The 22,561-nt window shown below is 48.4% G+C and overlaps 2 protein-coding genes across 4 annotated transcripts in view; one reads left to right on the top strand and one right to left on the bottom strand.

Moving 5' to 3' along the window:
• PSKH1 (protein serine kinase H1) overlaps positions 1–22,561 on the top strand; it is a 34,994-nt gene that overhangs the window by 7,613 nt on the left and 4,820 nt on the right. Inside the window, exons 2-3 of one of the 3 annotated variants that reach the window (XM_033434197.2) lie at positions 5,536–6,562; positions 19,706–19,775. In XM_033434197.2, coding sequence (XP_033290088.1) covers positions 5,606–6,562; positions 19,706–19,775 — 1,027 coding nt within the window. In that variant the 5' untranslated portion in view covers positions 5,536–5,605. Of the gene's footprint in view, positions 1–5,535; positions 6,563–8,715; positions 15,149–19,705; positions 19,776–22,561 lie in introns of those variants that run through there. The other 2 variants (XM_033434196.2, XM_004273178.4) reach the window with 2 other exon arrangements.
• Positions 14,898–15,366, bottom strand: LOC101283090 (40S ribosomal protein S12-like). Its single transcript, XM_033434201.2, has one exon. The coding sequence runs from the start codon at positions 15,354–15,356 to the stop codon at positions 14,958–14,960; it is 399 nt and encodes a 132-aa protein (XP_033290092.1). The 5' UTR covers positions 15,357–15,366; the 3' UTR covers positions 14,898–14,957.

Genomic DNA, 22,561 nt, shown 5'->3' with positions numbered 1-22,561 from the left:
GCAGTTTATGGACAAACTTGCTTTGGAGTTCAGATAACAATCTGTAAGACCCAAATAGACCCGAGAACTCTGGCTTCCTTTGTTTTTGAGGACATTTATACAGGCGCCCAAAGAGCATGGCTTTGGTTTAACCACCAATCTGGCCTCTTCCTGCCACTTGAAAATTTCTGAGGTTCTGGGATTGTTGCCCTGCAGCAAAAAGAAGCCTGAGAACCAGCCCACCTTTCACTCAGTGTTAACAAACATTGAATGCCTGCTCAGAGCTCAGCACTTGGTTGGGAGCCAGAGAGTTCTAGAAACCTGAGAAGTGGCCCCTTCCCTCAAAAGGCTGACAACTCTAGTGATCAAAAGTAATCTAGAGTATAGCAGTGAGCAGTGTGACCCAGATTGTACGTGGAATGGAGGTTTTGGAACATGCCCTTCAGAAAAGATCCTCGGGCTTACCTGGTGGCGCAGTGGTTAAGGATCCACCTGCCAATGCAGGGGACACGGATTCGAGCCGTGGTCCAGGAAGATCCCACATGCCGCGGAGCAACTAAGCCTGTGTGCCACAACTGCTGAACCTGAGCTCTAGAGCCCATTAGCCACAGCTACTGAGCCAGTGTGCCGCAACTACTGAAGCCCGTGAGCCTAGAGCCCGTGCTCCGCAACAAGAGAAGCCACCGTAATGAGAAGCCTGCGCACCGCAACGAAGAGTAGCCCCTGATTGCCACAACTAGAGAAAGCCCGTGCACAGCAATGAAGACCCAACACAACCAAAAATAAATTAAAAAAAAAAAAAAAAGATCCTCAGTGAAGGTTCGTTGATTCATCAGCTGAGTGGTATGAGGAAGGATTGAGACCTTGGCCTGGTGAGTCTGAGCTCAGCTAGGCCCCAGGCACTTCTGGAGTCTATCTGGTTTGGTGGAAGGAGCTCTGGATGGAGAATGAGATTTTGGTTCATTCTCGACTGTCACTATCTGAGTGGCTTTGGACAAGTTTCTACCTTTTTGGCATGTCATTTCTATAAAGTGTTAGCAAGGACAGTAGTGCTGAATGCTCATGCCTACTGCTGCACTCTGTCCAATATGCTTACCTTCTTTGAGGAGTGCTTTGGGTCAGGCTTGGAGTTGAAGGTGTGGAGGCCGACTCCAGAGAGTTCAATACTTTCTGTAAGATGTGTTAGGATTGGTGTCATGAGACAGAATAGTGATTTGTGAGAGCTGGCATAGCATGACCTTCCTGGGAGGTCGCTTCTCGAGGCTTTCCTCATTCACCCCCACCCTGGTCACTCTTCCGGGGGCACATACATGAGAGCTGAGGACAGGAAAACACTTTGCCCTCTTCACAGAAGGAATTTTGCCAGCTGCTTCCCTTGTCCCTGTTTGCCTTTTCACCTAACTGATGTGAAAAGAGAATTTAACAGATGTGATTGGAGTGTGGAGCAGCTATGATCACCTGGAGGTCATCAGCAATTCCCCGCATCAGAGCTGGTACCTTCTTTCCTGCACTCTTGATCTGTAGTTGGGAAGGTGGAGTACCAGCATCAGCCTGTCTTTGAAGAGTTTCTAATTGGAACAAATATGAGAGAAACTGTGTCCCAGAAAGGAATAAGGAAGGTCAGAGAGGGATAATCCTTGGCTGTCTCACTGCTGACTTGAGATCCTTGCTTAGACTTTGTTTAAAGTGAAAAGTCAGCCCTTTTCTTTTGTAAACCTTAGTTTTTCTCATCAGGACCAGACTAGATATGCACATCTAAACAAAAAGAGCCTGTGGGTACACCTGGAGACAGTTACTTATTTTGCAGATCTAGGGTTGTACCTCCTCCCCAGGAAGAAGTGACATCTGAGTAGCTGTGCTGCGTCACCCATGCAATTTGTCTTCTCTCTGAATGGTGGTAGAGGTTGCTCACAGTGCGGTCTTGGGGATCAGGGCCTGTGTTCTGCCTCAGGAATCCTGGCCCAAGAGCTTTTTTTTCCTGAGCTGCAGCCCTTTACTGTATTAAGTCTTGTATTTTCCCTGAAGGAAGAGATGAGTCTGCAAAATTCCAAAGTCCACAGTTCTAATCTTTGGCCTCTGTGAAAAAGAACCTTGTTTCTAAATGCCTTTGTTTATTATTTTTTTTATAATTTATTAATTTATTTATTTTTGGCTACATTGGGTCTTCGTTGCTGCGCGCAGGCTTTCTCTAGTTGGGGCGAGCGGGGACTACTCTTCGTTGTGGTGTGTGGGCTTCTCATTGTGGTGGCTTCTCTTGTTTTGGAGCACGGGCTCTAGGTGCGTGGGCTTCAGTAGTTGTGGCACACAGGCTCAGTAGTTGTGGGTCGCAGGCTCTAGAGCACAGGCTCAGTAGTTGTGGCATACGGGCTTAGTTGCTCTGCGGCATGTGGGATCTTCCTGGACCAGGGCTCGAACCCATGTACCCTGCATTGGCAGGCGGATTCTTAACCACTGTGCCACCAGGGAATCCCTAAATGCCTGTGTTTAAACATGATTTCCTAAGCTGCTATATGGGATCTCCTGGGCATTTGGGTGAAAACTGCAGCAAATCCTGAAGAGCCCATGTTGGTTGAGGAATCTTTTCCTCTTATGTGAGGAAAGATAAATCTCATTCTGCTGAGAGTCATACTGACATACTGATTAAAACCTAAGCCCTTAATCTTTGGTCTTTTTGTCTGATGGATTGGTAATCAAGGTCTTGTGTACATTTCAGAGGTGAGCTTTTTCCTTGGGAACATTGGTCAGTTATCACCACCTTAGCCACATTGGTCAGTTACCACCATCTTGGATTCAGACTCTCACTCAGGGCCTCTGTGTGGGTTCTCTGTGACCCTCAAGGTGCCCCAGCAAAAACCTCCCTGGGTCTCCCTCTGCTGCCTTTCATGGGATCTTTTGCTGGCTTTGAAACAGGTTGGGGGTGGGGGTTGGTGTTGCCCCTGGGCAGCCATGGAATCTCTGACCCTGACCAGCTCTTTTCCTTCTTCTTTTTTGTTTTTAAATTAATTTTTATTGGAGTGTAGTTGATTTACAATGTTGTGTTAGTTTCTGGTGTACAGCAAAGTGAATCAGTTATACATATACATATATGCACTCTTTTTTAGATTCTGTTCCCATATCAGTCATTACAGGGTATTGAGTAGAGTTCCCTGTGCTATACAGTAGGTCCTTATTATCTATTTTATATATAAAGCAGTGTGTATATGTCAACCCCAATCTCCCATTTTATCCCCCTCTTTCCCCCTTGGTTGACCAGATCTTTTCAACCATTAGATTCTACATCCAGCCACCCCACTGCAGCACTTCCAGAACTGAACTCTTCCTACTGCTTCCCAAGCCTGTCCCTCCTGCTGCACTCCTGACCTTCTGCCCAGGAGCTGGAGTGAGGGACTGGAGTGCTGTCCTCTCCTCCCTTTCACCCCTATGTCCAGCCTCCAGTCCCTGTCACTTCTCCTGCTGACCTCTCTCCATTCCGCCACCCTGTCTGTGCTGCTACCTTCCTCACTGGCCCTTTCAGTCCACTTTGACCCTCCTCCAGTTCAGCCTTATACTTGTTTCTAAACACAGAGTCGCCTCTCCTTGTAAACCCTTTGGTAGCTTCCTTTCACCTCCCAGGAAGGTCCTGGCTCCTCGCTGTAACTTGGGCTGCTCTCCACAGCCTAGTTCCTGCTGACCTTCCAACACTTCAGCCCCCAGTTCTGTCTTCACATCACCAGACTGCACATTCGCAGGCACGGGATGCTGCTCTGGGCCTCTGAGCCTTTGAGTGTGTCATTCTCTCTGTCTGAAACAACATTCCCACCTTTCCTCACCTGCCTCATTCTTACTTCAAATTCAGCGTGGGGGTCGCCTCCTCCAGGAAGCTTTCCCTAATCCCTGTGTCATTCTTGTGTCATTCATGTATCTACTATTGTTTCTCAAGCCTAACATTTACTTTGTTATATTGAAATTACCTGTTTTGATGTTTTGCTCTTCATTTAGACGATGAGTTTATCGACCATGTTTTGCCTGTATTGGGTATGTTAAAATATACCTGCACTGGACGTCTTATTCATTCCTGTATCGCTAGTAGATGTTCAGTAAACGCTTGTTCTGAGTTGATCATTTTATCCCCAATTCTGTATATCCTAATTAATAGGAAATTCTCAGCTCTTTTCTTTCACCCCTGGGGCCCTCAGATAGACTTAGAGAAGGGCAGGCTGGATAGAAATGACCTCTGGAAAACGGTACTTCCGCACTTCAACTTGTCCAGGGCCCCACCAGCCACAAGGTATTAATAGTTGGAACATCTTTGTCTGGAAAGCAAATGGGAAAGTCTCCTGGATTCTCATCCCATGGAAGCAGAGTGCCCCAATCCACAGCCTGAGTCTCATCTGGATGAAGTTGTTAGTGTCCTTTCTGAGCTCAAGGCCCGCTCTGCCTCTTTTTTTTTTTTTTGGCTGCACTGCGTCTTCTTTGCTGCGCGGGCTTTCTCTAGTTGTGGCAAGCGGGGACTACTCTTCGATGTGGTGCGCAGGCTTCTTGTTGCGGTGGCTTCTCTTGGTGTGGAGCACGGGCTCTAGGCACGTGGACTCCAGTAGTTGTGGCACGCAGGCTCAGTAGTTGTGGCACACGGGCTTAGTTACTCCATGGCATGTGGGATCTTCCCGGACCAGGGCTCGAACCCGTGTCCCCTGCCTTGGCAGGTGGATTCTTAAGCATTGTGCCACCAGGGAAGTTCCCCCCTCTGCCTCTTAAATGAATCCCAGGCTAGTTTGGTGGCTATCTGGTGGCAGTGTGCTAAGGCTTGTGGTTCCTACTTCACTGGAATTGATTTTAGCCATTTCTGGGACTTGTGTGGCATTTTAGCCATCTATGTGGTAAACTGGGGAAGTGAGAGACCATGGAACAGGGTGTTAAACTGCCAGGGTGAAGATGGTGCATTAGAAAAGTAGTGCGAGCCATCCAGGGAAGAGTGAGGTTAGGGCAGCACCCAGAGCAGTGGGTGGTGGTGGGTTGTTGCAGTGGGGGATCAACCCCTGCAGGAGGCCTAGAGGGCTAGGAAGGTATCCATGAGGGAGGAGGCCTTGGGGAAGTGGCTTTCTACACCCTGGTGGGTGATAGTGTTGGAGAACAGGCCTCCAACACTCCACGCCCCCGTTTCAGAAAAGATGAGTCAGAGTAATAAGAGGAATAATTTTAACCTTTAAAAAACATAGGACTTCAACTATGATAAGGGACCCAGGGAGAGAGTAGGGAGGAGGGTGGAGGCAGTGACAGCTGAGCCTGGTGCATGTTCCTGCCCCTCCTCAGAGTTGAAGAGCAGCATGAAAATTATACCCCTGGAGATGTACATCAAGACCACGGAACTCAGACCCAGTCTTTCATGTGGATCCTTCATGGCATCTGGGCTCTAAGCACTCAGGGGCCAAAGCCATTCTCCCTTCCAGGGAACCATACCAGAGTCAGGTCTTCAGTCTGGGTTTATCCAGGGCCAGGGGGGAGGGGGTAAGGAGGATGGCTGGGATCCCTCCAGAAGTGTCCCTGGCTATGCTGAGTTCCTTTCTTCTGTCTGTGTAGGTGTAGACGGGGCACTGCCTGCAGAGCAGGTTCTGCCAGCCTCGCTAGAGAGGATGCCCCCGTGTCCGTGATGGGCTGTGGGACAAGCAAGGTCCTTCCCGAGCCGCCCAAGGATGTCCAGCTGGATCTGGTCAAGAAGGTGGAGCCCTTCAGTGGCACTAAGAGCGATGTGTACAAGCACTTCATTACAGAGGTGGACAGTGTTGGCCCTCTGAAAGCTGGGTTCCCAGAAGCCAGTCAGGGTGCAAACCCCTGCCCTGGTGCCCCCACTACTGGCCACACAGAGCCTCCCTCAGAGCCACCACGCAGGGCCAGGGTGGCTAAGTACAGGGCCAAGTTCGACCCACGTGTGACAGCCAAGTACGACATCAAAGCCCTGATTGGCCGAGGCAGCTTCAGCCGAGTGGTGCGTGTGGAGCACCGGGCAACCCGGCAGCCATATGCCATTAAGATGATTGAGACCAAGTACCGGGAGGGGCGGGAGGTGTGTGAGTCGGAGCTGCGTGTGCTGCGCCGGGTGCGCCACGCCAACATCATCCAGCTGGTGGAGGTGTTTGAGACACAGGAGCGCGTGTACATGGTGATGGAGCTGGCCACTGGTGGAGAGCTCTTTGACCGCATCATCGCCAAGGGTTCTTTCACTGAGCGTGACGCCACTCGAGTGCTGCAGATGGTACTGGATGGCGTCCGGTATCTGCATGCACTGGGCATCACACACCGAGACCTCAAGCCTGAGAATCTGCTCTACTACCACCCAGGCACTGACTCCAAGATCATCATCACCGACTTTGGCCTGGCCAGTGCCCGCAAGAAGGGTGACGACTGCCTGATGAAGACCACCTGTGGCACACCCGAGTACATTGCCCCTGAGGTACTGGTCCGCAAGCCCTACACCAACTCAGTCGACATGTGGGCGCTGGGCGTCATCGCCTACATCCTGCTCAGTGGCACCATGCCCTTTGAGGATGACAACCGCACCCGGCTGTACCGGCAGATCCTCAGGGGCAAGTACAGTTACTCGGGGGAGGTGAGTCTTCTGTCTCGGGGACGTTGGGAGGCCCCTGGGTGGGTGGGGGCTCCTATCCTACAGCCCTTAATCAGGGGCATGTGCTCTCAGGGCCGTGTTCGTGGGGCCAGACAGATGATGTAAAAATGGTAAAGTGAGACTAGTAGGGTATCTTAGCTTGAATTTCCCCAAAAGTGAGCCCTGAGACAAGGACTTGGGAGCAGACTGAGGACCCTGTGAATAATCATGTGGAATGTGCTCAGAATTGTACCACTGAGGGGCAGGAAAGAGGGTGGGTTTTAATCCACTGACTCTTGTATGAGTCGAGAATTTCTTTGCAGGGGCTTTTAATGCCTGGCACTTCTGGGCTGTTCTGAATGCCAACTAGTGGTGGAGAAAGTCCTCAGGCAAAGAAGCAGAGAGATACAGGCACTGGCCATGGGAAGCTGTCAGCACGCACGTGAGCACTGCAGCTGCAGGCGAGCCCAGAGGTGGGCTGAGAGGAAGCAGGACAGGGCATCCATAGCATCTAGTCCAGAGGACTAGGGCAAGCTAGTGACCGTGCCCTGTCTAAAGGAACAGCTGCTTCTCATCTCAGCCCAGTTTTGCCACAGAGCAGGGTGGACTCCATGCACCCAGACATTCTAGTTTTTTAAAGAGAAGCCAGAAAATCTGATCTTAAAGTGTTAAAATATAATTCACATATTTAAGCAGTACCATGTGCTTAACCCAGCAAATGCTTACTTCTGGCCCTAATTCAACCAGCAGGGCATCAGTTTGTGTCTTTGGATCCATTGATAGTCCTGATGCCTGAAAAGACCTGTTAGGTTTCAGCACTGCTGGGAGCTGAAGGGAGGTGCAGAAAGAGTAAGAACTGGTTGGTCCTCAGACAGGATGCTGACGGGGTAGGAGACAAGGCTCACCACAGGAAACGGTGAACACAGCAAGCTGGATAGAATGTTCTTGGGGAGGTTGTGAAGAGAAGAATGTGTGATGGCTTTATGTGGGAGGTGAGGTAAGCTTTGCAGGATGACAGGATTCTGCCAAGGCAGTGAGGGCCCCTCCCCAAGTGGCCCCTGCAGAGTGCTCCCCACAGTGTTCCTCTCAGGCCTGCACTGCTATCCATGCCTCCTGAACAACCCATGGAGAGGGGAGGGAGCTCTGGGACCAGCTCCCTTCTGCAGCCCAGCTTTCCTCCCAGGAATGTTGGACTGGGCCCTCCCTGGTCTCAACCAATTGGCCCAGAGCAGCATTTCCTACAGGAGTTGCCCCAAAGCCTCATGAAGGCAAAGTGCCTGCAGTGCTTGTGGTCCTGTGCTCGATCATCTTCCCTGTCAGCTTCAGGACATGGTCGTGGGGTCAGTCAAGGATTTCCCTCCTGTGAGCATGGGGGCTGGCCTTCCCTAGGGGGTCCCCACATCACGTGCCTCAGGGTGGTGAGAGGAAGGGAGGGAAGCCACCTTCTTGCAGCCAGCTCTGTGCTGACCACAGGTGAAGGAGAAACTGGGACATTCTCCAGCTCTCCCCTAAAGTTTTTCATGTTTTCTTCTGTGCTCCAAATGGATTCAACAAAACAAATGCCAACTGGCTGGGAAGCCCAGGCTGTGATGCAGTGGTCACAGCGGACACCGCCCTGCTCACCCTTTGGGCTGGGTTTCATCACAGGTCAGAAGAGCCAGAATCCACCTCACAGAGGTAGTGTTGTGCCAGGGCCCTGCCTGGCTTGCCCTTGGAGCTCTGTGTGGTGTAGCTTAGCTACAGGAGGCAGGGAGGTTTCCCAAGAGTTGCTGACAAAGGAAGGATTCTTTCCAGAAGTCTGTAGGTTTGCCCAGGAGTTCCTGATTCTGGCAGTCGTTGATCAGGCAGTTTATCTAATGGGAGCTTGCAGAGCCTTGCTAACTGGCTGTTGATTATCTGAGGGTGAGAGAATGACAAATAAATAGGGTGGGGAATGAACTCAGGCTTCCTGCTCCTATTGTGGCCACAGACTGAGTCCTGAGACTCTGCTTCCTGCTCTGCTGGAATCACGTGGCACGGGTCTGGGGCTCCTGGTGTGTGTGGGGGCACTGCCCAACCTTTGGCCCCCACTGCCCTTCATCTGAAGCTGAAAACATCAGTTCCCAGTCCCAGATTCAAATCCCTGGCCAGCACTGATGGCACCTGTCTGTTACCAGGAGCTTGGCAGACCCCGAGAGGAGATTCCACCACCATCTGCAGAGAGCTCTGGATTGGGAGGAGTTTGTCTGGGGTATTTCCTGGGTAAGGATACCTTATCATTAGATCAGGCTCTCTGAGCTGGAGACCAGGCATCTTTCTCTTTTGCTTGTAATTGCCTACCCGTAAGTGCACTGGGGATGATGCAGAGAGACATGAAGGCCTGTTCCCCATCCCCATGAAACTTGAGATTGCCCGGGAGAAAGGACTAGGAATAGGAAATGGCCACAGAACGAACCCCTGTTGGCAGACACATGCCAGCACAGGCCTGGGCAGTCTGGAACATGGGCCATGGGGCGCAGGTCAGGTGGTGGATTGGCCCCCCTTCTTAGGACTGGGCCCTGCCCCCATCCTCACCCAACCATCTGTCTTCTACTGTGTGATGGTCATTTGCCCTTATGAAGGCATTCTGAGTAAGCAAGGCCCTGTCTGAGAGCCTCAGGGAGGTGTTTCCATCTAGCTTCTTGTGCAAATAAGGGACTGCCCACTTTGAACTCAGCAAGGTTTGGAGGTGTGCATTCCTCACCTGACAGTAAGTCCCATGGCACTTGGTGCCTTTCTAATAGGCACCCTGCCCCCTTATAGTGGTTTCTCATGTATACCACACTGTCTTGTGTGCTTGTTTCCCAGGGGCTCTATCCATGCAGCTCTCTTTCAGGCTCAGTAGTTTCTGTGGACTTGAATAGAGGACTTCCTTCAGGAGGTGGGCTTTGAGGAGGAGGAAGCTCAGAGAAGGGGATGTTGCTCACTGTGCTCCAGAATAAACAGGAGATTGTTTGGGAATAACAGCAGAGGTTGATGAGGCTGGGCCAGGCCTGGTGTTTGTTGCTGGTAGCTCTGTAGTGCCAGGGATTATTTGGAGATTCCAAGCATTAGGTGGGAGGGAGCCCTCTGACAGTGAAGGGGAAATGTAACAGGAAGTGTTGTGGGAGACTAGCTGGAGGGAAACTAACTGGGGGCTGTTGGAATAATCCCAGTTTGGAATGGGGGAGCCTGGTGTCCTGGGGATGTTTGGGTCAGATCAAGGATTCTAGCGAGTGGGCTCAACATAGTACATGTGAGCCATAGTTTAGAAAGAGAAGGAGTTGGGGGGCAGAGCCTTCCTGCAGCCCTGCAGGAGGAGCATCATCTCACGAGGCAGATTGAGAAAAGACCCCAAGCTGCCCTCTGCCCCGGAGAGTACGTAGAGTCCTGCTTTGACATCCCCACATGGGACCCAGCAGTGGAGGGATGCACACAAGTGGGGCCTCCTTCAGCACCTGCCCCACAATGCTGACACTCTAGACACTCTAGCCCCCAGCCCTGGCCCCACGCTCCACCCCATTCCCTACACACCATGGACCCGAGATGTTTGCTCCTTTCACTCCACACTATGCTTTTGCTCAGGATTTTCCCTCTATTCTCAGTGTCAGCCTAAGAAATTTGACTGGCTCTCAATCATCCAATTCAAAGATTGCTTCCATTAAGAATCATGCCAACCATTGCCATTGTGTAGCCTACTGAGTACCAGGCACAGGTCTGAGGGTTCTACACCCAGCATGTCTAATCTCTACAATAATCTTGTCAGTGGGTATAATCCCCTCATTTTATAGATTAGTAAACTGAGGCTAGTGAGGTTAAGTAGCTTGTCCAGGGTCTCACAGAGGGTGGCAGGCTTGGGATTTGAATCCAGGCCATCTTGGCTTCAGAGTTCTTGGCCTTCCCATGCCTACAGTCTACTTTCCCTGACACATATGCCTCAGCGTGTTGCTGGAGTCTTTGTTTCAGCACTTTCCCAGGCTGTCATCTGTGGACATCTTTTCCCTTCCCAGCCTGTAAGGTTCTTGAGGACAGCATGTGTATCAGTACATATGCTCCCAATACGTTCTCCTGCTTCTCTTGAGGGAAGCACCAGTGGTTGCAGGTGAGGCCCTGGGCAAGGACCCAGAAGTGACTGTCAGGTAGACTAGGCTGCTCCTGCTGGCTGGGAGTGTTCTCTTCTGGGGCTGGGCTCCAGGAAGAAGTGGGGAGCCTGCTGGAGATGCACTTAGGGGGTTGTTGGCCAGACCTGCATATAAGCAAATGTAGGAATCTTGGAAGAGGAGAGAGTTCTGGAAAGGAAAGCCTGTGACAGGTGATTTTGAGAGGAGAAATCTGAATTTTTATCCAGTGACTGGAGGTGCTGGAGTGGCGAGGGCCAAGCTAGGGTCATGTTGGAAGTGATCGGGAGATACATGTTGGCCAGATGTGAGGAAGGCCTGTGTGAGTGTGAGAGCAGTTTGAAGACAAGGAGAGTCACCTTGAAAGAGGGAGCTTCCTGTCATGGGAGGCCTGGAGCAGCTGCTTCTAAAGGAGTGACACAGAAGGTGAGTCACCATCTGTAGACCGTACGAGACGACTGTTATGGTCCCGCCAACTTGGAGATTCTGTGATTCACCTGACATGAAATGCGACGTTGTGGGCCTAACGTTATTGCTTTTGTCAAGAGTTCTATTCGTAGAGGCAGGATGGATGAAGAGGCTCTTGTGGGAATGATGACAGAGTGATGCCATCAGCAGCTTTGCTGTCTGCCACGTTTAGCAACTTTTAATTGTCACCCTCCTCTGCTTGGGCAGTCTCTGAGCTGTGGGCGAGCCCAGGTGACTGCACCAGGAACAGGTGGGCTTGGGCAAAGGTTCTCACAGAGCCTTGTTCAGGAGAGTGAGTGCTGCCAGGCGGAGGACAGAATCCTGGTGGGAGACGAAGCTCACCTGCAGGACCGATCTGCCACTTCCCGGGGGATTGTGTTGGTGGGAGGTGGCTTTCCAGGGGTAGGTCTCTGGGCTGCAGGCTGACCATCCATCAACTTGGGCCAAGGGGCACTTGCTCAGGGACTGTGAGTTACACCATGTGGTAGTTCTGATAGCCCTGCAGTAGGATGAGTGCCCAGAGCCAGAGCTGACATTTACATTCCCATCCCAGCTGTTTGCCACTTCCAAAAGTGACTCTGACACTTGCCATTCTACCCTGGGATGTTGAGAGTAAAATGAAGTGCAGGGCATGTGGTGTGTTCTGGTGCTCTCCACGTGAAGGGCACCTGCGCCTGTGGGGGCTGCTCATGCAGCCTGCTTCATATGCTCTGACGGAGCGGCCAGGTGAGCAGGGATAAGACCTTGCCCCAGAGCCATGGGGTGGACTGCACGGGGGACGTGGGAGAGCTGGTGACTGGACGTGTGTGGGCAGCAGAGCGGAATGCAAGGAGGCAGGTGGTGTATTTCTGGGCTCGTGCTTGGATTCTGCTGGATGCCTTTAATTGCCTCGTGTTCCCATGGCCAATGTGGATAGGGGCTCATGTGCCACCTCTGGGCTACTGCTTGGCTCCCTGGAGCCCCATCCTCTTGGCATCCCTCTGCTGTTGTTGCCCTGGTTACACACTCACCTCCTGTGGTGGCAGAAACTTGCCCATCTCCCCACATTGTTGCATTTAGCATTTTTGCCAAAACACCTTGCTCCGACCACCCACAGCATCTCGTTATCCCAAGGTCCTTTCATTACTGCTGTTTCCCACCGCCCTGCTGAGGTCTCCTCCAACAAAGGGGTATATTGTGGGTTGCGTTCAGAGCAGCTTCTGGTGCCCTATCCATCCCCTCCCTCTCCTGCTCTTCCCATTGTCTGCCTCAATAGCTCTGCCCTTTCACAGGCCCTGTTGCTTCTAGGCCCTTAAGTTCCTCTGGGACCTGCTGGGGCTCTTGTTTCTCCCACATTCTGACCTCTTTAAATCTGCTTATGACCTCCCACGCTCATCCCCTGCCTGCCCCCACTGAGGTGGTTAAAGGTGACCTGATCCAACCACACCCCCCGGCTGTGCCTCTCCAGACTCTCCTTCCTCGTAGGTTTCTCTGTCTCCCAGTGCGAGTGTGGTGCCCAGACCTGAGCTTTGCTGCAGCATGGCCCGGCCAGCCTGGAGCAGGAGACTGAGTCACCTTCGTCTCTTCACTCATCCTGCCAACCCATGTAGACCTAGTGCCTGCCCTGAGCCGAGTCCTTTGTACCCAGGGTTCCAGGGACACAAGCCTCTGGGGACAGAGGCCACAGTAGGGGTGACATGCTGACAGCCACCAGGGATCCAAACTGCCTCAGAAATTAGAATGGGAAGAAGTTAAAAAAAAAAAAAAAAGCCAGGTTAGGCCCTGGAAATCACCTCACTTCAGCAGAACCCTTGAGTGGAGATAGAAGAGACCATTATGTAGCTAGCTCTGAAATCCAGAACCTTCTAGGGCTGTTCCAGGACATTGTTTTTTTGTTCTTGGGTTTTTTTAAAATTTAATTTTATTTATTTTTTATACCATAGGTTCTTATTAGTTATCTGTTTTATACATATTAGTGTATATATGTCAATCCCAATCTCCCAATTCCCCCCGCCACTTTCCCCCGTTGATGTACGTACGTTTGTTCTCTACATCTCTGTCTCTGTTTCTGCCCTGCAAACCGGTTCATCTGTACCATTTTTCTAGCTTCCACATATATGCGTTAATATACGATATTTGTTTTTCTCTTTCTGGCTTGCTTCACTCTGTGCGACAGTCTGTAGATCCATCTGCGTCTCTACAAATAACCCAATTTCGTTCCTTTTATGGCTGAATATTCCATTGTATCTATGTACCACATCTTCTTTATCCATTTGTCTGTCGATGGGCATTTAGGTTGCTTCCATGACCTGGCTATTGTAATAGTGCTGTAGTGAACATTGGGGTGCATGTGTCTTTTTGAAGACAGGGTATATGCCCAGTAGTGGGATTGCTGGGTCATATGGTAATTCTATTTTTAGTTTTTTAAGGAACCTCCATACTCTTCTCCATAGTGGCTGTATCAATTTACATTCCTACCAACAGTGCAAGAGGGTTCCCTTTTCTCCACACCCTCTCCAGCATTTGTTGTTTGTAGATTTTCTGATGATGCCCATTCTGACTGGTGTGAGGTGATACCTCATTGTAGTTTTGATTTGCATTTCTCTAATAATTAGTGATGTTGAGCAGCTTTTCATGTGCTTCTTGGCCATCTGTATGTCTTCTTTGGAGAAATGTCTATTTAGGTCTTCTGCCCATTTTTTGATTGGGTTGTTTGTTTTTTAAATATTGAGCTGCATGAGCTATTTATATATTTTGGAGTTTAATCCTTTGTCTGTTTCTCATTTGCAAATATTTTCTGCCATTCTGAGTGTTGTCTTTTTGTCTTTTCTCAACTTTAAAAAAAATTATTTAATTTATTTTTGGCTGTGTTGGGTCTTCATTGCTGCACGCGGGCTTTCTCTAACTGCGGTGAGCGGGGGCTTCTCATTGCGGTGGCTTCTCTTGTTGCGGAGCATGGACTCTAGGCATGCGGGCTTCAGTTGTTGTGGCACGCAGGCTCTAGAGCGCAGGCTCAGTAGTTGTGGCACACGGGCTTAGTTGCTCCGTGGCATGTGGATCTTCCCGGACCAGAGCTCGAACCCGTGTCCCCTGCATTGGCAGGCGGATTCTTAACCGCTGCGCCACCAAGGAAACCCTGTCTTTTCATCTTGATTGTAGTTTCCTTTGCTTTGCAAAAGCTTTTAAGTTTCATTAGGTTCCATTTGTTTATTTTTGTTTTTATTTCCATTACTGTGGGAGGTGGATCAAAAAAGATCTTGCTGTGATTTATGTCAAAGAGTTTTCTTCCTATGTTTTCCTCTAAGAGTTTTATAGTGTCTGGTCTTACATTTAGGTGTCTAATCCATTTTGAGTTTATTTTGTGTATGGTGTTAGGGAGTGTCCTAATTTCATTCTTTTACATGTAGCTGTCCAGTTCTCCCAGCACCACTTATTGTAAAAGACTGTCTTTTCTCCATTGTATATCCTTGCCTCCTTTGTCATAGATTAGTTGACCATAGGTGCGTGGGTTTATCTCTGGGCTTTCAATCCCGTTCCATTGATCTATATTTCTGTTTTTGTGCCAGTACCATATTGTCTTCTTTACTGTAGCTTTGTAGTATAGTCTGAAGTCAGGGAGTCTGATTCCTCCAGCTCCCTTTTTTTCCCTCAAGACTCCTTTGGCTATTTGGGGCCTTTTGTGTCTCCATACAAATTTTAAGATATTTTGTTCTAGTTCTGTAAAAAATGCCACTGGTAATTTGATAGGGATTGCATTGAATCTGTAGATTGCTTTGGGTAGTGTAGTCTTTTTTTTTTTTTTTTTTGAGGAACAAGAGCCCAGTTTTTTTATTTGATCATTTCTTGCATTTGAAGTACTCCTCGATGATATCCTTGGCCTGAGACTCTTTGCCATAGTCCTTAACCACCACACAGCTGCAGCCAACCACTTTACGGGGTTTTCCCTCTCTGTCAGTTTTACAGAGGCCTACCCATTCCCCTAGTTTCTTGTTGTCATCAACCTTAATCAGGTTGATTTGGTGCTCAGCACGAAGGGCCTCCACCAACTTGACATACATAGGCTCATCACAGTTGGACGCAAGCACACAGAGATGGGCTTGGCGCTTGTCTAAGGCTTTGGCAGCTTCGCGAATTCCACGTGCTAGGCCATCGTAGATGAGGGCGGTCTTAAGCACCTCTTGCAGAGCAGTATTAACGTCCATTACACCCTCAGCAGCAATGCCTTCCTCGGCCATGGCGGTGGGTTACGGCCATGGCGGTGGGTTACGGGTGGAGCCGAATCTAGAGTGCACCCGTGCCTGCGCCTCCGCCTCCGCCTGGCTCCGCGGCAGCAGGGCAGTATAGTCATCTTCACAATATTGATTCTTCCAATCCAAGAACATAGTATATCTCTCTATCTGTTTGTGTCATCTTTGATTTCTTTCATCAGTGTCTTATAGTTTTCTGAGTATAGGTCTTTTACCTCCTTAGGTAGGTTTATTACTAGGTATTTTATTCTTTTTGTTGCAGTGGTGAATGGGAGTGTTTCCTTAATTTCTCTTTCTGATCTTTTGTTCTTAGTGTATAGGAATGCAAGAGATTTCTGTGCATTAATTTTGTATCCTGCAACTTTACCAAATTCATTGATTAGCTCTAGTAGTTTTCTGGTGGCATCTTTAGGATTCTCTATGTATAGTATCATGTCATCTGCAAACAGTGACAATTTTACTTCTTTTCCAATTTGTATTTCTTTTATTTCTTTTTCTTCTCTGGTTGCTGAGGCTAGGATTTCCAAAACTATGTTGAATATAGTGGTGAGAGTGGACATCCTTGTCTTGTTCCTGATCTTAGAGGAAGTGCTTTCAGTCTTTCACCATTGAGAATGATGTTTGCTGTGGGTTTGTCGTATATGGCCTTTATTATGTTGAGGTAGGTTCCCTCTTTGCCTGCTTTCTGGAGAGTTTTTATCATAATTTGTTGAATTTTTTCAAAAGCTTTTTCTGCATCTATTGAGATGATCATATGGTTTTTATCCTTCAGTTTGTTAATATGGTGTATCACATTGGTTGATTTACATATATTGAAGAATCCTTGCATCCCTGGGATAAATCCCACTTGATCATGGTGTTTGATCCTTTTAATGTGTTGTTGGATTCTGTTTGCTAGTATTCTGTTGAGGATTTTTGCATCTATATTCGTCAGTGATACTGGTCTGTAATTTTCTTCTTATGTAGTATCTTTGTCTAGTTTTGGTATCAGGGTGATGGTGGCCTCATAGAATAAGTTTGGGAGTGTTCCTTCCTCTGCAATTTTTTGGAAGAGTTTGAGAAGGATGGGTGTTAGCTCTTCTCTAAATGTTTGATAGAATTCACCTGTGAAGCAATCTGATCCTAGACTTTTGTTTGTTGGAAGATTTTTAATCACAGTTTCAATTTCACTGCTTGTGATTGGTCTGTTCATATTTTCTATTTCTTCCTGGTTCAGTCTTGGAAGGTTATACCTTTCTAAGAATTTGTCCATTTCTTCCAGGTTATCCATTTTCTTGGCATAGAGTTGCTTCTAGTAGTCTCTTAGGATGCTTTGTATTTCTGCAGTGTCCATTGTAACTTCTCCTTTTTCATTTCTAATTTTATTGATTTGAGTCCTCTCCCTCTTTTTCTTGATGAATCTGGCTGAAGGTTTATCAATTTTGTTTATCTTTTCAAAGAACCAGCTTTTCGTTTTATTGATCTTTGCTCTTGTTTTCTTTGTTTCTATTTCATTTATTTCTGCTCTGATCTTTATGATTTCTTTCCTTCTACTAACTTTGGATTTTGTTTGTTCTTTTTTCTCTAGTTCCTTTAGGTGTAAGTTTAGATTGTTTATTTGAGATTTTTCTTGTTTCTTGAGGTAGGCTTGTATTGCTATAAACTTCCCTCTTAGAACTGCTTTTGCTGCATCCCATCGGTTTTGGATCGTCGTGTTCTCATTGTCATTTGTCTCTAGGTATTTTTTGATTTCCTCTTTGATTTCTTCAGTGATCTCTTGGTTATTTAGTAACGTATTGTTTAGCCTCCATGTGTTTGTGCTTTTTACGTTTTTTTCCCTGTAATTGATTTCTAATCTCCTAGTGTTTTGGTCAGAAAAGATGCTTGATATGATTTCCGTTTTCTTAAATTTACCAAGGCTTGATTTGTGACCCAAGATGTGATCTCTCCTGGAGCTTGTTCCGTGTGCACTTGAGAAGAAAGTGTAATCTGCTGTTTTTGGATGGAATGTCCTATAAATATCAATTAAATCTATCTGGTCTGTTGTGTCATTTAAAGTTTGTGTTTCCTTATTAATTTTCTGTCTGGATGATCTGTCCATTGGTGTAAATGAGGTGTTAAAGTCCCCCACTATTATTGTATTACTGTCGATTTCCTCTTTTAGAGCTGTTAGCAGTTGCCTTATGTATTGAGGTGCTCCTGTGTTGGGTACACATATGTTTATAATTGTTATATCCTCTTCTTGGATTGGTCCCTTGATCATTATATAGTGTCCTTCCTTGTCTCTTGTAACATTCTTTATTTTAAAGTCTGTTTTATCTGATATGAGTATTGCTACTCCAGCTTTCTTTTGATTTCCATTTGCATGGAATATCTTTTTCCATCCCCTCACTTTCAGTCTGTATGTGTCCCTAGGTCTGAAGTGGGTCTCTTGCAGACAGTGTATAGATGGGTCTTGTTTTTGTATCCATTCAGCAAGCCTGTGTCTTTTAGTCGGAGCATTTAATCCATTCATGTTTAAGGTAATTATTGATATGTATGTTCCTATTACCATTTTCTTAATTGTTATGGGTTTGTTTTTGTAGGTCTTTTCTCCTCTTGTGTTTCCCACTTAGAGAAGTTCCTTTAGCATTTGTTGTAGAGCTGGTTTTGTGGTGCTGAATTCTCTTAGCTTTTGCTTGTCTGTAGAGCTTTTGATTTCTCCATCAAATCTGAATGAGATCCTTGCCGGGTAGAGTAATCTTTTTTTTTTTTTTAGCATCTTTATTGGTGTATAATTGCTTTACAATGGTGTGTTAGTTTCTGCTTTATAACAAACTGAATCAGCTGTACATATACATATATCCCCATATCCCCTCCCTCTTGCGTCTCCCTCCCACCCTCCTTATCCCATCCCTCTAGGTGGCTGCAAAGCACAGAGCTGATCTCCCTGTGCCATGCAGCTGCTTCCCACTAGCTACCTGTTTTACATTTGATAGTGTATATATGTCAATGCTACTCTCTCACTTCGTCCCACCTTACCCTTTCCCGCTCCGTGTCCTCAAGTCCATTCTCTACGTCTGTGTCTTTATTTCTGTCCTGCCCCTGGGTTCATCAGAACAATTTTTTTTTACATTCCATATATATGTGTTAGCATAAGGTATTTGTTTTTCTCTTTTTGACTTAACTTCACTCTGTATGACAGACTCTAGGTCCATCCACCTCACTACAAATAACTCAATTTCGTATCTTTTTATGGCTGAGTAATATTCCATTGTATATATGTGCAACATCTTCTTTATCCATTCATCTGTCAGTGGACACTTAGGTTGCTTCCATGTCCTGGCTGTTGTAAATAGTGCTGCAGTGAACATTGGGGTGCATGTGTCTTTTTGAATTATGGTTTTCTCAGGGTATATGCCCAGTAGTGGGATTGCTGGGTCATATGGTAGTTCTATTTGTAGTTTTTTAAGGAACCTCCATACTGTTCTCCATAGTGGCTGTATCAATTTACATTCCCAGTAACAGTGCAAGAGGGTTCCCTTTTCTCCACACCCTCTCCAGCATTTGTTGTTTGTAGATTTTCTGATGATGCCCATTCTGACTGGTGTGAGGTGATACCTCCTTGTAGTTTTGATTTGCATTTCTCTAATAATTTAAAATATTTTCTTGGCCGCACCGCACAGCATGTGGGATCTTAGACCAGGGATTGAACCCACACCCCCTGCATTGGAAGCACAGAGTCTTAACCACTGGACTGCCAGGGTAGTCCCCATCTCAAGTTTTAGAACACAGCTTTACCATCCTTTAAGTTGTCACGCCTTTTCTCATTTTATTTTTATCTTTGAGATTCTCTGCCTCTTTTTTTTATATATATAAATTTATTTATTTATTTATATTTGGCTGCGTTGGGTCTTCGTTGCTGTGCGCGGTCTTTCTTTAGTTGTGTCGAGCAGGGGCTACTCTTTTTTTTTTTTTTTTTTTTTAGGGGCTACTCTGCATTGCAGTGCGTGGGCTTCTCATTTCGGCGGCTTCTCTTGTTGCGGAGCATGGCCTTGAGGCATGCAGTCTTCAGTAGTTGTGGCATGCGGGCTCTAGTGCGCAGGCTCAGTAGTTGCAGCACGTGGGCTCAGTAGTTGTGGCTCGTGGGCTCTAGACCGCAGGCTCAGTAGTTGTGGTGCACAGGCTTAGTTGCTCCGCAGCATGTGGGATCTTCCCGGACCAGGGCTCGAACCCGTGTCCCCTGCATTGGCAGGTGAATTCTTAACCACTGCGCCACCAGGGAAGCTCCTCTGCCTCTGTTTAAACCTCTATTATCTTCCTCCTTTTTCTCCTGTCAGCCTCTCTCCCTCAACATCTTTCTCTTTTCTGCTGCTCAGGTCCCCCCACCCACAGCGTGGTCTCAGCGTGTTGGATACTGTCTGTTCTGGAAGTCCAGACACCGGGATGGTGAGTGTCTTGACCAGAGGAGGAGATGCTGGCTCTACAGCCCCACAGTGTCTAATTGTGCTGATTTTTTCAAAACACTTTTCCTCATGGTTAACATCAGAGTGTGCTGTTCTTATCACACTAATAGTTCTGCTCTCCTGAGTAAACCTGAAGCTCCATTTCCCAGAATATCCTCTGTGCCCTTCTCTCTGCTCTCATTCAGGCCCATGTCAGTACAGGAAGGAGGACTTTGAACATGGGAATGCTGGATCTGAAGACACATGTTGAGACAAAGTTGAGGGAAGAACTGAGTCATGGGAGCAAAGCCCAGGCTTCTTTCTCCCCCTTCTTCCCCTAGCATCTCTTTGCCTGGGCTTCCTTCTCTGCCAGGGAACCTTCCCCAGTGTCATCATGGGCTGGAAGAGAACCCATAAAGGTCAAGACATCAAGTCAGCTTAAACGTTAGATGCTCTCCTTCTCTTCCTCACATGCAGCCAAGTGGGAAAAAAAGATGGGGAGCCATCTTCTTACAACCCAGGACTTTATAAACTGGAAGAGACTTAGAATTCGTTGCATTCAGCTCCTTCATATTAAAAGTGAGGAGGCTGTGATTTCTCTACGGTCAGCCAAGACGGTAGACCTAGAACACAGGTCACTGGGCTTCCAGCCCAAAGAGACGCTAGGCCTTTTTCTCCCCTTACTTGAGAGCCGTCAGACCTGCTTACCAGAGGGAGTCTAGGGTATGCCCCGTGAGCTGGGTTTGCTACTGGAAGGAAGCAGCTTCCTCCTCCCTCTGCAGCCTAGGCCTCGAGAGCTGGTTCCAGCCCTTGTTCCCTTAGCCCTGGGGCTCAAGGCAGGACCATGGAAGTAGCTTGGGTAACATTCTTGCCAGGCCCTTGTGACATTAGAGCTAGAGCAAGTGAATGAGACTGGGACGGGAGGAAGTGTGTCCTCTGAGCTGGAGTGGCAAACCCTTTCTGGTCTGGTGCCTCCCTCTGAAGGGAGAGTTGGATTCAGCTGCTGAGTGTCACCAGGAGTGACTGGTCTCACAGAAGCAGAGCGATGAGGAGGGTGAAGTTGGTTAGGAAGTACTCATGGGGGAGATCCTTCTTCTACCCTATTGATTTCTCTGCTGTTACAGCATCAGGAGTAGGTATCTGAACTGCAAGGACTCTGGGGGTTACAGGGTAGGCAGAAGGGCGGCCAGCTCGATGGTCAGAAACAGGGTGGAGGTGATACCCTTCCTCCTACAGCCTCTTCTTGTCCTCCTCTTGGGGCAGGACCCCTCACCCACACAGCTCATGAAAGACTGACTTCTGGACAGGAGGGTGCGGGCTGTCACCCTGAGTATTGCAGCTGTCCTCTGCACACTCAGGTCTCACGGAGGCCTGAGTGTCTGGAGGCAAGGCCGACTGACATTTTGATATTCCCTTTCATGCCCCATGCTCTTTGCCAGCCCAGAAATGGGTGGAAGCCTCTAGGAGACTGGCCAGGTGGTACCTGGGGCCTGTCCCTTCTGCCACCCACCTGAGGCTTACATGTGTCCCTGATCTGGCCCCAAGTATACTGAGGCAAAAGTATATCTCTCCTTTACCCACAGCTGGCAGTTAGAGCTGTGGAAACTGAAGAGCATGACAGTTTATCATTTTCCTTTTTCCTCATGCCCATTTTTCTTTTTCTTTCTTTTGGCTCCACTGTGCGGCATGTGGGATCTTAGTTCCCCGACCAGGGGTCAAACCCGTGCCCCCTGCAGTGGAAGAGTGGAATCCTAACCACTGGACTGCCAGGGAATTTCCCATTTTTCTTTTCCTCACTTGGCTGCATATGAGGAACAGAATGTTACCTGGCCAGTCAGTCAGAGGCTGCCAGACACACTCATGTGGCTCCAGAAGCCTGAGCATGTTGGGGAAGCAGGTGGGTTGGTCTGCATGTGTTGATCGCTTTCTTTTTCTTTTTTATTTGGTTGTGCTGGGTCTTAGTTGCGGCAGGTGGGCTCCTTATTTGCGGCTCGTGGGCTCCTTAGTTGCAGCAGGCGGGCTCCTTAGTTGCAGCTCGAGGGTGCCTTAGTTGCTGCTTGAGGGCTCTTTAGTTGCATCTTGCCGGCTTCTTAGTTGTGGCTTGCTGGCTCCTTAGTTGCGGCACGTGGGCTCCTTAGTTGTGGCATGTGAACTGTTAGTTGCGGCATGCATGTGGGATCTAGTTTCCTGACCAGGGGTCGAACCCGGGCCCCTTGCATTGGGAGCACGGAATGTAAACCACTGTGCCACCAGGGAGGTCCCGATCGCTTTTTCAGGAGGTGCTGAATTGGACTTGGCCAGAAGTGTGGCCATGGGTGAGTGTGGAAGGCCTTGCTTCTCCTTTGTGAGCCCTGTTGGAGACCTCCAAGGGGCCACTATTCTGGAGGTCAACATAAGCCCCTGCCCCGCTGTCAGTGGGCTGGCTCGAGGACCACCTTCCCGTGTTTGTCCTGTTTGACTTCCCGCTGCAGGTCCCTCAGTGTGTGAGGGTTAGGCTGGGTGCCATTGCACAGCCCGGTTCTCATGTCAGGACAGCTCGAGTCACATTGTCTTAGGGGACCCACCTGCGCACAGTTCTTCAAAGATGGGGAGAGCTGGGGCCTGCCAAAGAGGGTGGGCAGGCCCTCAGACTAATGAGCCCATCAACATTCCTCACACTGCTGCCTGTACCAGGTAATTGGAGAGGCGAGCGCCTGGGGGAGGAGGAGGGGCAGATCAATCCGGCTCACTTTGGCGATCATGGCAACAAGCAGCAGGGGTTGACAGCTGGTGTGAGCCTGTGTCACTCTG

Source organism: Orcinus orca, chromosome 20 (assembly GCF_937001465.1).
Source record: "Orcinus orca chromosome 20, mOrcOrc1.1, whole genome shotgun sequence".
Taxonomy (NCBI): domain Eukaryota; kingdom Metazoa; phylum Chordata; class Mammalia; order Artiodactyla; family Delphinidae; genus Orcinus; species Orcinus orca.
Note: the sequence above shows the minus strand (reverse complement) of the source record. Positions and strands in the feature narration are given on the sequence as shown.

What these genes read in the sequence shown, in the direction of transcription:
- LOC101283090 (XM_033434201.2), bottom strand. Translation starts at nt 15,356, where the DNA reads ATGGCCGAGGAAGGCATTGCTGCTGAGGGTGTAATGGACGTTAATACT.